Source organism: Sturnus vulgaris, chromosome 1 (genome assembly GCF_052056855.1).
Source record: "Sturnus vulgaris isolate bStuVul1 chromosome 1, bStuVul1.hap1, whole genome shotgun sequence".
NCBI classification, from domain to species: Eukaryota; Metazoa; Chordata; class Aves; order Passeriformes; family Sturnidae; genus Sturnus; species Sturnus vulgaris.
In genome coordinates, this window is record NC_142243.1 from 64,205,274 (window position 1) to 64,221,616 (window position 16,343).

General features: G+C 33.7%; 1 protein-coding gene across 2 annotated transcripts in view; it reads right to left on the minus strand.

Moving 5' to 3' along the window:
* The window catches only part of ATP9B (ATPase phospholipid transporting 9B), a 147,403-nt gene that overhangs the window by 109,252 nt on the left and 21,808 nt on the right, over positions 1-16,343 (minus strand). For both annotated transcript variants that reach the window (XM_014877770.2, XM_014877762.2), the window contains exons 3-6: positions 14,141-14,291; positions 10,573-10,686; positions 6,851-6,959; positions 562-620 (exon numbers count right to left, since the gene is read on the minus strand). In XM_014877770.2, coding sequence (XP_014733256.2) covers positions 562-620; positions 6,851-6,959; positions 10,573-10,686; positions 14,141-14,291 — 433 coding nt within the window. The remainder of the gene's footprint in view (positions 1-561; positions 621-6,850; positions 6,960-10,572; positions 10,687-14,140; positions 14,292-16,343) is intronic.

Here is a 16,343-nt window from a genome sequence, read left to right on the forward strand (position 1 = left end):
AGGCAACTGAAATAAGCAACAATCTTTATTATAATGTTAATATAGAGCAAAGAAGAATTCACAACTCTCACTCACCATCTGCAAACAAACTGGAAAGCTTCTGTCCACTTAAAAACATATAAACTTTCTTATTATTTAATTACATATAGTTAGATACATATTATATTAAAATAATACAAATATATAAATATATATGTATACACATGCATAAATAAAGATTATCCTTGAAAGTTTCAGAGAAACACTGATTCAACCATCAGAAGGAAGGTAAGTAAGGAGACATCTTAAAATATTCAGCACAGCACATGTCAGGGAATTTAATTCTGTATTCCCTTCAAAGATTGATTTAGGCATATACCTATTCATAAAAGAAATATATACATTCAATTAAAATATAATTAATTCTATAATAGAGTTCCTTGAAGATTCTCAAATAGGACTTGAACTAAAATACTAGCTAGTTAGGACTTCACAGATAAGTACCTTGATACACTTTTCTTCAGAAGATAATTAGCATGTTAATAATCTTTAGTCTCTAAAATATATTTTAAAAGTATCAACCTTTTCCACTATGATGAGGTCTCCAACTTGTATGTCTGAACTCTTAACTTGCACTTTACCTTAAAAAAAAAGAAGAAATGTAATCAACATTAATAAAGAATAACAAAAATATAAATCCCAGAATGCAAGTGTTATTTATAGATGCTACTGGTAAGTGAAAATATTACAATTTATACAAAACAGATCTCTGCTGAACACATTGATAAATACATTTCATCTGTTTGAATAAATAACCCAGTGGTTTAAAAAATTCCAGTTTTGTAACCAGTTAGCTATTGTAGAAGTATTAGAGGAAAATATACATATGGGAGATGCTCAAGTCTGATCTATAGTATCTGTAATAGAGTTGTAAAATTGGAAAAAGGAATCTTTCACATCTACTAGACAGCACTTCCCTGTCTGACAAGAATTGTTGGATTTATAGTCATGGAACAGTCTTGCACACATGAGTTGTTATTCACAGCCCAGTTACCAACAGATAACTTTGCTTGACCACTAAAGTTCCTGATGTAATTGGCACTGATACTGTTGGCAATTATAGTAGAAAAGACGCAAATCTCCCTGAAGTCAAAGAAATGCCTAAAGATTTAATTCTAGAAAAGTAAAATATCAAAAGCTGAAATAGAAGTTTTTCATTCTCTAAAGCTGCCCATTCAGTAACTGCTGTGAACAACTCACTCAAAAATACATAGAGCATATTTTCCAATTTAATTTCCATATGATCTGTATTAGTATGTATGTATTAGTATTTGTAAGGCTGTTAAGTTTCAACATTCTTATTTGATGGACTGAAAAACTGAGATAGAGAGGTTAAGCTATTGCCCAAAATATGTTATTATTGATCTCATTAGAATTCAGGAGTTCTAGTCCCAGGTCTACAACTCCGAAATAAAGTTGCATCCCTGAGTTAAAAACAACAAAACCCAAAATCCCCTGAGGATCTAAACACACAGACATATTTGAACAGCCTGCTGAGCTGAAACACACCTCCTGTAAAGTATGATCTTCCCTCAACAGAAATACTGCCATGATCCCAAGCAGCAGGTATAAGATGGCAAGTATGTCAAAACATGATAAGGTGGTAGTGTTCTAAATGACAGGTGCAATGAATTAGAACAGAAGAAACACAAAAGCACAGAAGAAGCAGCAAAAAGTTTGATGTAGAATCAAAAATACTGTGAGTAGCAGATTTGTCAATGCACAGTCACATCTCTGTGACATCGTTACACTACGTATAGCAAAAAAAACTAGGGTAGGATGTAAATCCATGAGACCTTCTCATTACAAATCTCAATAAAGAGAGACCAAAATTCCTTATATTTACATTTAGTAAAAGGCAGTAAGATTCACATGATGAGTAATTATTTTGAATACTTACTCTTTAAAATTTCATGCAAAAGCAGCAGTTGCTTTCTCTAATTCAGTCAATAATAATTGTAGTCCTGTGATATACAGCTAATATTTAATACATTTTCCATTAAAATAGCACTTCTAAAATGTGCAATGTGAGGAAAAATCACAATTTTTGTTTGGCTTGTCTGCAAAGTTATTTCTGAAAGCCAGACTTTGCTACTGATAGTGACCTTTTACACTAGTTCAATTTTTCAGTTGCCAGAAGCACTCTCTGTCCTCTGCTTTCAAATATAAAACAAATGGTATCTTCAATAGATAAATTTGTGAGGGAAGAGGAAGTAGCTGGACACTGCAGCAACAACATCAGGAACTCTCTACAATAATTTCGAGATACCTATGGAAATTAAATTAGCATCAATGTATTAAAAGGTTTTATTCTTTAATTTAAAGTATCTAATACTAAAGTTCAACCATTAAAACAACAGTCTGACATAAAATCAACGTATTCACCCTGCTTTCCTGCACAAACCTGTGAAATCTCCTTAAAAATTCTGAAGTTTTGACCAGAAGTGAATAGTATATACCAGAAGAAATACTGTAATGTTACTTTGCTTTCTAAGTCTGTTGGCTTTACGAAAAGAACAGAATTTCCTATACTGTTTTCCATTCTTCTGCTAACAATTTTCATCAATTTGTCAGTTAACCACTTGATTATAGCAGTAACAGCCACAAAAATTCTAGTACAAGCTATGTCAGGTCTCAAATCTACACCACCTATACAGTCATGTATGAGCAAAACTATTCAGAAGTACTAACCAAATGCAACTACTGGCAATTTTATCATCTTAAACAATCAGATTTTCAACAGTCAGGCCATAACTGCACCTACAGTAAAGACCTGAGAGGCCAAGAGAAGGCAGAATGTTCGTGTGCAATGATGTAGGGCAGACATAAAGCAAAGATTTTTGGTGCCAAATACATCCAGAGGAACCCACACTGCACCTTTGTTTGTACTTAATCTAGCAACTCCAAGAATTTTACTTAATGAATTGAAAAGTGTCTTTGTCAAACTGTTTTCTAGGTGGTTTAGTATAATAGAACAGAATATTCTCTTTATTAGACACTAACTTGTCTTGCTGGATCATCCTGTACATCCTCGCACATAAGGAAAAGGCCTTACATACACACAGGACAATTCTATGATAAATTTAAATGGTAGGATATACTACATTAAATACTAAACAGTAAAATGTTGCAGTAATTTTAAAAAGTGACTTAAAATTCTGGAAAGTCAACACATAACACATTCTTTTAGGCTAGCAAAAATGAGACTCATTAGATACCATTTCAGAGAACATTAAAATAATGCAATACTACATCTTAGTGAAAATGCATTTAGGAAAAAAAAGACACTGAATGTTATTCACTGCATAAATTATTTTTGCAAACTATTTTTTCTCTAAAAACATCTCCGTAGCAAAACACACTTCACCATCTGTGTAATTACCAATAAAAAGTCCAAAGCTGTCAGAAGTGGCTGCGCATCCAGACTTTATAGTCCACCAAGGCGCAAGGCTTTCGCCTAAAGCGATGTATAAAATTACGCGGAAAGGAACACTGAAATGTGTCTGTAGTAAGTCATTATACTCCCGGGATAAAGCCAGTTTAAATGAACTGCAATGATTTGAAAAACTAATAAATATCTCATATGTGCTAACAAGTACTTCACACAAAAAAATTAGGAAATGAAGTAAACAAAATGTGGGTATAAATTACGCTTCTTTTTATTAAAAAGTGTCTCCATCACCTGACTGCCACTCTTGAAAGGACACTTCTCAAAATATCATTTTCAAGTTCTTTGTAGGTTGCTATTACACCTTACCCATGGTACCTTTAATAAACACATAATTTGAAAAACAACTAACTAGAAATTATTTTCATTGAATTTTCATCTTTATCAGCCAAATCTGAACACTAACCCTCATAATTTTAAGTTTTCCCACTGTCCAGTTCAAGCATGGGCAACCTGCTTAACATCTCTATGTCAGTTTCTCAAACTTTGAGATGGAAAAAATAAGTATTTCAAATAAAAGACTGTAAAAATAGCACAAGTCATAAAATCATTAAGGAAGAAAAAGATGCTAGAGCAGTATAAAGTGCAGTTCCACTCTGAAAAGTGACTCTTAAGACAGCATCAGTTTTCAGGCTTTTAATTAAATGAGTATTGAGTTTGTTCATTCACAAGTAACAATGCCTTCTTTCTCCAAACCATTAGCCTGCACTTTAGTATAGCAGGCCTAACCAAATTTTTCCACTTGAAGAATACTGTCAATAATAAAAATTCGATAATTATACTGAAAGTAATTTTTAAAAATAGTGTATGGAAGCACAGTACTTGACTTTATTAATTTACACAGATAAAGAAGATAAACCTACATCCTTTTGAAACATGTAAAAAATTTATGTCTAATATTATCATGAGAAGAAGCTCCATTTTTTGTATCAAAATTATATCTCTCCATTTCAGAATATCTCAGTACAGAAGAACCCTATATTAGGAAAAAAGTGCAATTTATCACTACTCACGATTTTATATATGGGTTTGTGGCAACATGTAGTACAATTTTGAGTGGTGACTGCAGTAATGTTTTCACTCTTAAAATTGGTCATTACTCAAAACATTGTTAGTTCAATGATCACACATAATTATCAACGTGAGATTCAGAGTTCACTGTAAGCAGAGTTCCTGAATCTTTACTTCTGTGGAATATAGGTCTTCAAAAAACACACAAAACATAACAAAAGTCAAGTATGAATTCATGACGTTACTGACACCAAATTCTGAAAGTCAAAATAGACAGACACTCTTGTAGGTTAAAAGCTGATATCCTTTTCTTTTAAAAAGGGGGCATTTTAAAAGCTTCTTTTTAGTAAGTCCCTGCTCTCTATGTGTCAGTTCCTGATATAACTGCTGGGCTTTACCTATAAACTACTGTATACTATAGTACTTTTAAACCTCTAAGGTGACCAAATCCAATTTTCATTGACAACCTCCTTATTTCTAAGAGAAGCCACGAAATGAAGGGCTTTTCAAAGACACATACCCTCACAAAATAACTCATGAGCAGAGAAAAAGGAAATTGCAATTCCAAAATTTCTATTTAAATGCTGCTAAAATGTCTATTAACTCTAAACAAAAGTTTAAAAAAGAGAAGCACAAAAGACAACAAACTTTGCTCTTGAAAGAGCAAATGTCAGTCTTGACATTTACATCCCAAAAGTAACTATAAACTGTACACGTGCTTCTTGAATTAGGAAATTCAGATTACTAACACTGTTGCTGAATAGGGCAGGATTGTACTATCTGTTTCAAGGTGGGTGTTCAGTGGCCTACCCTAACAGATCATAAAAATGAATACACCAACTAGCAGTTTAAATTACAGCTTTCAAACAAAAGCCATTAAGAGTCCATTTCCTAACAGACTGTATTAATGACTGTAAAAAAGATCTGGATGCCAGCAGTGCAACCCTTGTGTTAAACAAAATATAGCTATGCTGATTATCCCATATGCCAAATTTCAACAGTTGTACTTCTAAAGGTTGATAACACTATTTCAGACTGACAAGGAAAGGAAGAACATGAGACTATTCCCTACAGTTGCTCCTTTAGTATGGAAACTCCAGAAAACAATGCAAGTATCCATACAGTAAGGAAGCAGAATGAATGCCTCTCAGCTGCTAGGTTATGCCATCACTGAGACTCTTGACTGTTTACCTTCCAATCACTCCAAAAAAATGGGAACATACAGAACATCCTTGTGTTACATTACAAGCTTTTAATCCATTTTTTTTCTGGAGAGAATATTATCTAGAGCTACTCCAAGAGTTTAGTTTCTAATCAAGATTCCAGGACGTGGTGATATTGCTCTTCCCACTGACTTTCAGAAAATATTTCACCAAGATATACTAAAAAGTGCACTGAAGTGTGTGTTGGAAAGAAGTAAAAAGAGTTTACATTTGGCACAATGTCTGAGGTGCAGTCTCACATTCGTTTGAATTCCTTTCTATGTCAAGGAAAATCCTTAACAGAGGAAAAAAAAATAACCATTTGATGGTAATAGCAATGTCATATTGTAAGGTTATTAATCAGATTTGATAATAGGTTGGTTATTCATTACTTTTTGGCACCTTTCTATGTGGCACTCTGTTCTGAATCTAACAATAAAAAGTGCTAAGCAAGCAATGCGTAGGTCTCTGGTGACCATGTTTAAAATCTACAATATCCTACCAAATTTGTCACTTCACATCTCAAGTACTTCACTTCCTTAAAAGTCTTCATGAAAACCTGTTAAAGGAATTGAGTCCAAAAAAAGTCCAAACTGATTTCTCCTTTCATTAAAGAAAACTGGCTGTTCATGATATTGCATGATCAAATAGATTACATATTATGCAAAATGTATGCAAAAATTAAAATTAATATTTTTTATATTGAACTTAACTCACAATATATCTTCCTTTTCTTATGCACAAATATATCCACCAAATTGGAAAAGCTCTAGGAAATTTTAATTAGTTTAATTATTTACTGCTCCATTATTTCCCATGTACACTTGATACATAGTTGATGATGTTGTTGAGTTCAGCATCAATTTCAGAGGTAAACTGCACTTTGAAGTAAGTACTAAACAGCAGAATTCTTAAAAAACATATACAATCATATACATACACCTTTCTTTGACAAACAACCAAATATTTATTACTATTCTTAAGCAGGCCAAATTAAGCAATCATATTTGTCTAAGGGAAATCACATGTTTTATGTGGTCCAATAGGTTTCATTCTGAGTATTACAGTTATTTCTTTGAACTGAAAGCCTGCAAATGTATATATAAGAAAAATATGAAATAATTTAAAGATTTATACAAACGGTGCCAACCTCGTACTGTCAGCTTGCTATACAACTGTGAGTTCATTTCTTTGTCTCTCTTGTAACGTCGAAACTCATCAACAGCTTCCCGTACCACTGTGACCGTCAAAACAAATCCCTGTTAAAGATACAATTATACAGTTCAGAACACTCAGGGCTAGAATAGAAATAGACAAGTAGGAACACTTGACAGAGTAAGAACATGTGCTTAAAACATTTACTTTTCTTTTTTTAATTGGAATTTGAGTATTTTCTTCAATAAGCTGAAATAGTACCTTAGTTTAGTCCAGGAAAAACAAAATCATACTTGCACATTGTACAGATATAATTAGAGTAACTACCTGTCCAAATACAAGTAATTTAGACAGCATTTCTAAATGCAAAAAAGGAAGATGCTTGGGGTTACTTAAAGACAGCTATTATAGTCTCAATAAGTGTATTTCCTTATCGTCCAACAAATTTTAGGGCTTTACCAAAAACATTTTAAAAGCCCCCAATTCTTATGTAGAAAAATTGCCTTTTTCCTAATACACAGAAAAAGATAAATGGATGGCTAATTTAATAATTTTGCATCTTAAATGCAGTTATTTAGCAACACATCACAAGTACAGAAAAAATAAAAAGGGGATCTGTTCTGAAAAACTAAGTGTCTAAATGCTTTAGCTGCTCCTTTCACAGGACAATGTCACTGTAGCTTCCACTGGATATGCACAGAGTGCTTCACTCAGCTGTGATGGCCTCTGGCTAGAAAGGGTGGTAAGCTAAAAAACACAGAGCAATTCAGGGATAAGCACATAAATTTCACCTCTACATCTCTAAACCTCCTCAGATCAGATCTTCTGGCTTAGTCTCAGTACTTGAGTTTGAGTTTTTCTCCATCAGTGAAAGAGAAATAACATTTTTACCAGTAAAAGGACCTTTCATTATTATGAATAAGATGGATACAAAATTCAAATACTAACAAATACACTAACAAATAAGATTCTACATTATCCGTCTAGCTTCAGATAACCACCATTACTTTATAGAAGAAAATTTATGCCATTAGACTTCTCTTGCAGAAGTCCACAGTTTGTCAAACTTCCCCTAATGTCCCAGCAATACAAAAGGAGTGAAGGTGTAGAGCTTTCCTAAAAGTGTTGACTAAAATCCTCCTACAGATTTCAGGGCTGTTTTACCGTTCCAGACCAAAGTTCCAAATCGTATTTAGCTGTGACCCTATAGTTAAGCACTACTTGTTTGTTCAATTTTATATTGGCTACAATGATAGTGTAACTACATAGAACAAAAAACAGCCTATGCAAAAAGCATTCTATTTTTACTTCTCAGGGCATAACTGAATGAAAAATCACATTTTCTCCCTTTCTGACAGCAGCATTTTTGTATACCTTGGCAATATAGATATTTAAGCAGCATAAAAATGGCACTCCTAAAGCACCTTCAAACATATTTCTCATTTGCACACACCTTGTTGTTAGACAGTAATCAAAACACAGAATTCAAGGTGGTACTTGCAAGAATTTCCTCTGGCAGCCCTTGCTGAGCAGCTGAGTACAGCTGCCTGTGACTGTGAGGAACAATTTAAGAAAGACACTTCTATTTTTACACATTTGCTCAAAGGAAGTCGATATTCTTCCAAAGGAGAGCTAAAATTGTGAAGCCAGTTTAACAAGGGAACCTGTCATCTTTCTTTAACTGTAAGCAGCTAAGTATCTTTAGTGAACTGCCTACAATCAAACCTGTATGCTTTAAAACCTTTGCATGCTGGAGTGGAAATGAGAAGTCCATTCCCTAGAGCAATTGAAAATAATTAGCAAAAATCTTGTTTTAAGAACTTTGGGGCTTGATCTAAGTGTATATGTGCTGTAAAAAAACTGTTGAAATAAACCAAAGGCAAAAAAAAACCCTAACAAAACAACCCACAAAAAATCCATATACATCATCAAAAAACCCCATAACAGTTCTAGCCATAGTCAGCTTCTAGTAATTTGGTTTTAAGTATCAGGGCAAACAATTTTCCTTTAAAATTTTGAGAGAAAATATAACTCATAGTTACTCCTCTGATTGTTACTGAATATTTATCAGTAGTTACATGCCTTTCAAAAAACCTAAACTTATCTGTTAAGCAGCAAAAGCAGACCAACGAATCAAGACCTAAAAGTTTTGTATTTTCCTCATAGATGCTTAGCTTTGCTCAACATTCAGTTCCTGCCTTTCACCTGGAGATTGATTATTAGTAGAAAAGCTATTAAAATAGAAACAAGTGAGCTTAGCAAAAAAACATATTGAGATATTGGCATTTTCAAGCTGTATGTGAAAACTGGGATGCATAATTCAAAATACCTTTGAATAAGATAAATTTATTTATACAATACAGATAAGTGGTGTTTGCAAAATACAGTATTTTGTCCCTTCTTTGAGCAGGACAGTAATGGGCTGAGATGCTATAAGGGTTTACTGGTTTCTTTTCCTTACTACCCCACTAATGTATGGAGCTGCACACAGCACATCATGGTGAACAGAGCAACTTTCAGCCAAGGCTGACTTCTGTCTTTTCTTACTGTGTCAGTGACAAAGACTTTATAAATACCCATTTAAAATCCCACTGTTGAAAAAGCTTTCTATCTTGAAACTGGCTTTTTGTTGCAGCATAAGCAAGTTTGGGAAGAAAGGTGGGAAGAAGACCCAGGATGCTCTCTCCATTTATCCATAGTTAAAAGGACACATGTTACAACAATTAAAACAATGAAATCAATCCAGAATATTTACTCTATTGACTTGTTAAGAACGACCTTTACTCAAGCAGTCAGCATGTCACAGTTCTTCTGGAATACTACTGAGAATAAATGCTACTGAAATACACCAATTTTTAAAAAAAGTTTAAAACATAAGGCATTTGCTCTTCCTGCCTTTAAACCTAATGTGGAGGGGCTGGGAAGAATATGAAAGAAAAGGTAATGATCTGGTTACAAATAAGAAAATAATTCCAAATCATGGCAATGCAGTTGGCAGACTAGCAAAAGGTCTTCGCTGAAAAGAATTCAGTTTCCAAACCAGAGGAAACCTGAATCAGAAGCGTGTTGAACAGTTTCCCAAGAAAATACTGCAGAGAGCTCAATAATAAGATGTATCAAAAGAAAGCCAGTGCAATTGGCAGGGTGATCAATTAGGAGAAACATGTTTAATTAATAACTTATTTTCAAGGCACAATTTCCTCCTGATTTATCCACAGCTTAAAATATTTTCTCATTTTTTGCAAGTAAAGGTTTTGTGATCAAAACTGATACAGAAGGAAAGCAAAAAAGTTATGCTCACAACTCTGATCTAGTTTGAAAACAGGAAATTTGGTGTTTGAAAACACTAAATAACAATAAATGGAAAGATATTTAACACACAAATTACCTATGTAACCCAGTAAGTTTCTCTATTAGCTGGAGCTTTTTTTGCTGGTTGTTTTTTTTAAACTCTTGAGTGACCAGCAGGCAGAATGGAGAACTGCACACTGACACCAGCTGGTTAACAAAAACGACCTCACCTGTGGGGCAGAGGCATAGTGGGCAAGTGGAAGGGAAGGCTGTCAAACAACAGCTTCCAAATCAGCATCTTACTTCTGTTATGTCCTTCCATCACTGTAGTTTACCAGTTGCAGGTTTATGCAATGTACATAGACATGAACCTTTCATTGACCTTAAAACCCCCAAACTTCTAAATAATAGTATTTTTCTGTTTACCAGAGGAGCCCAGTACGTGTACAGGTAGCCTATTTTCAGTGCTGGTACAAACTGTGAGCAGGACACGACGAGAAAATAGAGATTCAAGAAAAACTTGAACTGTTCATATAAAACCTAAAATGAAAAAGAAAGTAGATAAATGTCTTAAAATTTGTACTCATAATATACATAAAGTACACTTCTTCATGATAGGAGATATTAAAGCATTATATGCCATATAGATGGCATTATTACAGTATTACACAGCAAATATATATCATCACACACATTATTTTAATACTATACTGCCATTTTTGTTGAGAAAAATCCATTTATATTATTGCCTCTTTTTAATCTGAAAAAGCAGGGTATTTTGGGTATTTTGAAACTGGACTATGCATCAAGAAAACTGCAAAGATTTAAATATAGGTACTAAGATATATTTATTACTCAAATCAAAGGTTTGGTCTAAATCCAGAGCTAATTATCCAACTTTTAAGTGAAGCCACAGTAGACTTATCACAGAATACATTGTCCCATACTCCAAAGCAATGACAGATGCAGAGACTCCTTTGGTAATTAAAAGCACCACTACAGTAAGCACATGTTCTCAGCCTTGCTTTGGTTGGAATTACAATACTAAGAACATTATTCATTTTACAGAATTTTGAATCTTCAAAGACTTCACATATTTCTTCAGTAAGCCAGGGTAATATGGTACCTCCAGTAGCATTAAGAGAAGTAATTATTGAACTTGGAACATTGAGACTTAAGAAAATGAATAACCAATTATTTCAAAGATAAAACATTCAAAAGAGATCAAAAAGCCACATTCAGAGATTGTCTCCATCTTTTAGCCTAAAACTTCAGTTAATATTACAATGACTTCTGCATAAAAATCAAATTTGTTTGACTCATATTTATTGCTCTTACCAGTCTAACACTATTACTTAATTATGTAAAAACCTACGTGCCAGGAAAAAATATTCAGGAAAGTTCAAAGTGTCTTTCCAGCAGCCACAACAAAGTAGTGGTACCTCAAAGCTGTCAGTTCAGCTAGAGACTACCCTAACAGCCTCCAAGCATAAGATTTTTCAGAGCTATGGAATGCTATTTCACCACCTACCAATAAAAGCATAAATGCAAAAAAGTGAAATTATAAATTGTCAGAAAGGTCAGAGCCTTCTTCCAAAATGCAAGTAGTTCAGGCTGAACCTGCACCTTCTGCTGATCCTGATGCAGTTCACACACTCATTTCTGCTAGTATGTTTAACTGTTTACAAAAACTTGATACACCAGGTCAAAGAAAAGTCCAGACAGTACTTTAGGAGGTACAGATCTTGTAGGAGAAGGTGGAAGTTAAAAAGCACCTTCCTACAATCTTTTGAATCCTGGCAAACCACTGACAGTTCATTCAATACAAAGCTAGGCACTTCAGTCCAGTTAAACCAATTGAAAAGTCTCCAGCTACATAAAACTAATAAAATGACTGCCTTGAAGTTCAGGAGAGGTATACTCAAAACCTGCTCATCACAGAAGATATGTTTTATGGAAACTCATGCAAAATTCCTAAGCACCTGCACCAAGATGTATATGAAATTGTAAAAGGAAATTGAACAGACTGGTATAAAGGGAGAAGTAGCAAGTATTTCATGTAACGTTCAGAAATTAGGTGATATTTTGGAAATGTTACAGCTCTTTTAGCCAGCAAGTAAAATTCTGTTAATCTAAGCATTATTTTAAGTTAATATTTGGATATGAAATCATTAAATATTACCCACTGCCAGCCTCAATGTGTAAAAAACCATAGAAGAGAACACAGAATTTCACATGTTGAAAATTTCAACCAGAGTAGATCACTGGAGTCAATATTTATGACTTTGTTATATTTATGGGTTTGGAACCAATACAGTGATGTTCCCTACATATTACTTCCAGTAAAGCAGCATTTAAAAAAAAAAAAAAAAAAAAAAAGACAGCTACACAGTAGTCTTCTAATGAAAAGTCTTCACTTATATATAAAATTAAAATGTGAAAACATTTAATTTTCACCAACCATTGGGCTTTACATTTAGGATCTTACTTCATTTTGAATTTACTATTGAGTTTTCAAATACTAGCACCAAATTAAAAATGACTTGACCTATTGGGTAAAACCAAGATTTTTAAAAGATGAAAAAAGAACAAACATTCTCTCTCACAATAGGGAATTGCAAACTATGGCTGATCCCTATAAGGAACACAAATCTGGCTCACACTTTGTAATCTACACTTCAGATTTCTAGCTGCAATAATCAATGGTTTACTATATGCTTAATGAATTTTGTGACCTTCAGGAAAGCATATGTGGCTTAACCAATTTCAGTGTATTTAATAATTTAAACTTTGGAAGAAAACATTTACTTTGTCCAATAATGATAAGAATATTTTATCCACATTTGATAAGTGACATTTTATATTCCTGACAGGAGATCAGTCTTAATTACAAGGCCATTAATTTTTTTGTTGTTTTAAAAAGGAAATGCATTACAAAACACCTGCCAGTCATTGGACTAAAGAGGCCAGAAGAATAGAATCAATATTCTTATAAATCAGCATGATCTCTTAAATAAAAAATTTAAGACAAAGCATGTCTGTATTCAAAAGTACAAGACATTCAGTTTTTGCTATGGGACATTGCTATGGGACTCTTGTATGCATTTGTAAGAATATGAGTAAAAGTGTAATACTAAAATTTATAATATCATACTAGAATATCTTTTTAGGTTTAACTACCTAAGTTTCAAAAATTGTTTCTCCGTTGCTAAATTTCATTGTAACAGCACAATTTTCAAAAAACTATGAACTAGACAAAGCTACTGTCTCTTTTGTCTTCATATACATGGTGTATAGTACAAGCAAAAACCTGAAATTAAGGTGCAATATGGCTTCTTAGGAAAAAAGTGACAAAAAAACTTTCCACTCCACAACAAAAGTATTTGCTGAAGAACTGCACTCAAAGTCAAAAATAGCTGCAAAAAGACTGCAATAACAAATTCAACTCTGAAAAGTACTATGCTAGGCCTACTTGTGGTACAAATTGAAGAAGTTAGTTGTTTTTGTCCATTAAAGAGTTGTGCATTTTGGAATTCATTATTTATTGTACTTTCAGTGGCTAGGAGTATGAGAAAAGATCCATGAGACTAAATTGTAATTTTAAACTATTTACTTCTCAATTGAATTCAATCCTTTGCATGCAGAAGTGTTTCTTTTTTAAAAAGGATTCCAAATTTCTAATGAATTTTTCCATTTTTTTTCAAATTTTCTGAATAGAAAAGTAAAAAGAAATCCATTTCAAATTTCAAAAGCTTCACTGAATTCCAACCACTTAAACTGCAATTAAGTACATATCCCTTTGAAAACCCAAACAATTTAATAAAGATGCAACCTTGTTCTCAACTGTTAATTTTCATTGGAGTCAAGAAGAAAGAAAAAGAAAGAAAGAAAAAGAAGAACCTGGGCAAATAAAATTATCTTTTTGTGAGATAGTCAAAAAAACACTACAGAACATACAGTCAGCCCAACACCAGAAAATGTTTAGTGGCCTTACCCCAGGTATAAAGGTAAAGATGTTGTACTTTTGATTTTTTATGGCATTTTTGGGGTATTTTTCTTCACACTTTTCAGGACACCCAAGCCACACTGTGCGAGCCTTCAGGTCTTTCTTTCTTCGACAAATGTTTATGAGCCAATCAGAACAACTGAAAAGAAAGAAAATTATTTATTTTAAAACTAAAAATGTACTATATAAGATCATAATTTCCAAACCTAGAACCTCGGAAGGCAAATACCTATGAAAAATGTTTGCCACATCTAAATAAGCAAGCATGATAATATTTAGGGGAATTCAGAGTACTGAACTCACCCAGACATACGTATATATAAACACTTGCACATTGTTTGCAGAAAATTCTAATACATTAAGGAGAAGTTTCACTACACCATATCCTGACACAGGCTAAAGAAATTCTAGTTAATAAGATTCTGCATCATACCTTAGAGTCCTTTGGCCAAACTGTTTATCTTGGATTACGAGCACTCAGATTATGCTAATAATTGAAGAGGAAATAAGGTTTCTGTTTGATACAGTTCAAAAGATTTCAGCAGCTTTGAATACAATTACCACGTAATTTGAAAATCTTTTGTTTCCTCCATACCACTGCTAATGCCATACTGTCAAACATTTAAAAAAAAACAAACCAAACTTAGCAAACAAAAATAGAAAACATTCAAAACAAGCCCGCTGTACATAAATGCAAACTGCACAGTGATCTGCAATGGGGGATCTTCACAGAACAAAAGAACAGCATTCTTGGCTAACCAGCTCATAGATCTACTGAAGAAATTTAAACCATGAGCAATGAGATAGAGAAGAGCTCACAGAACCTTTAAACAACTGCATTTTGGACAAGGATACAGGAATGGTGGGAAGAGATCACAACAAGGAGAAACAAAAGCTGGCAAATGGAATGATGCCTCTGAGGCTCAACAGACTATTTACTAAAAGCCATAAAACAAGGAACAAACATGGATGTGACTGTGTGACTCAACTCACATAATGTAATCAGTTTAAGTACTTGCTAGTACTATCTACAGAGGCAGAAAGACCATCTAGAGACCATTTGCAAAGAAAAGTGGGTTTGCTGCACACTGCATATTTTTGGTTTACATTAAAGGAGAATTTATATGTATTTATTTGTTAATACAGTGAGGAGATGCCTCAATCATGTCGGGAGTCTGTTTTAGGCAAGTGAATCAAGAGCAATGAGCAACAGGCCTTCTGTGCTCTTCACCTATTGCAGTTGACTGAGCTGATAACAGCAGGTTTCAGCTACATCAGCTGATGAAGTTGTTATGAGAAACAATTTCTAGTGAGGTGTTTAAAAGTAATATTTTTGATGCAGCAAAAGAAAACAACCGTTAGGAAATTCTTACAAATTTTCTTCAAACCAACAGGAAGAATTCAGATGAGATTTACAATCCAATCACCTCAGCACTATTTACTGGATTAATTCTGCATAGTCAACCTATTCATACATATTTGTACACACCTGTAAGAAAAACAGAAATCACAACCAACATGTCAAGAACAATCTCTAAAATAGAACTAATTTCACTCTGAGAAGAACTAGTTGCACTACTGTTTGAGAGTGCATGTCCTCTGAGAGTCCATTGACTCCGGGGGCTTTGAGCACCCTGATCTGGTTAAAGATGTCTGTGCCCATGCCAGGGAGGCTGGATTAGACGATCTTTAAAGGCCCCTTTCAACCCAAATCATTCTATGATTCTATGTCTTTAATAAAATTTAACTCTCAAGACATTTATCATGAGAAAAGTAACAGAACATATCCTTGGAACTGATGCAGTTGGAATAATCATAATTGCAGAGTAGCTTACATAAAACCAAAGTAATTTCAGTGACGGTCTGTAAAGCTTTATTTAGAACTTACTGGGTAATTGACTAGTGAATATTTCATTTTTCTGGCCACAAAAAAACTAGAAGAGAGAGGAGTACATATAAAGAGCAGATCAGAGTTCAAGGCTGTCTTGACAGATTCGAAAAATTAAATACTATCTGAAAGACACAGAAGGCAGTTGAACAGGAACAAGTGCAACACAGTTTACAGAGAAATAACCAACACAAATATAGAACCAGGAAATGCTCAAAAACCACATGGCAGCTCTGTTACTGCATGAGAATGTTACACACATGCAAAAAAAAAGATACCTGTTCAGTGTGGACTAGCATACTT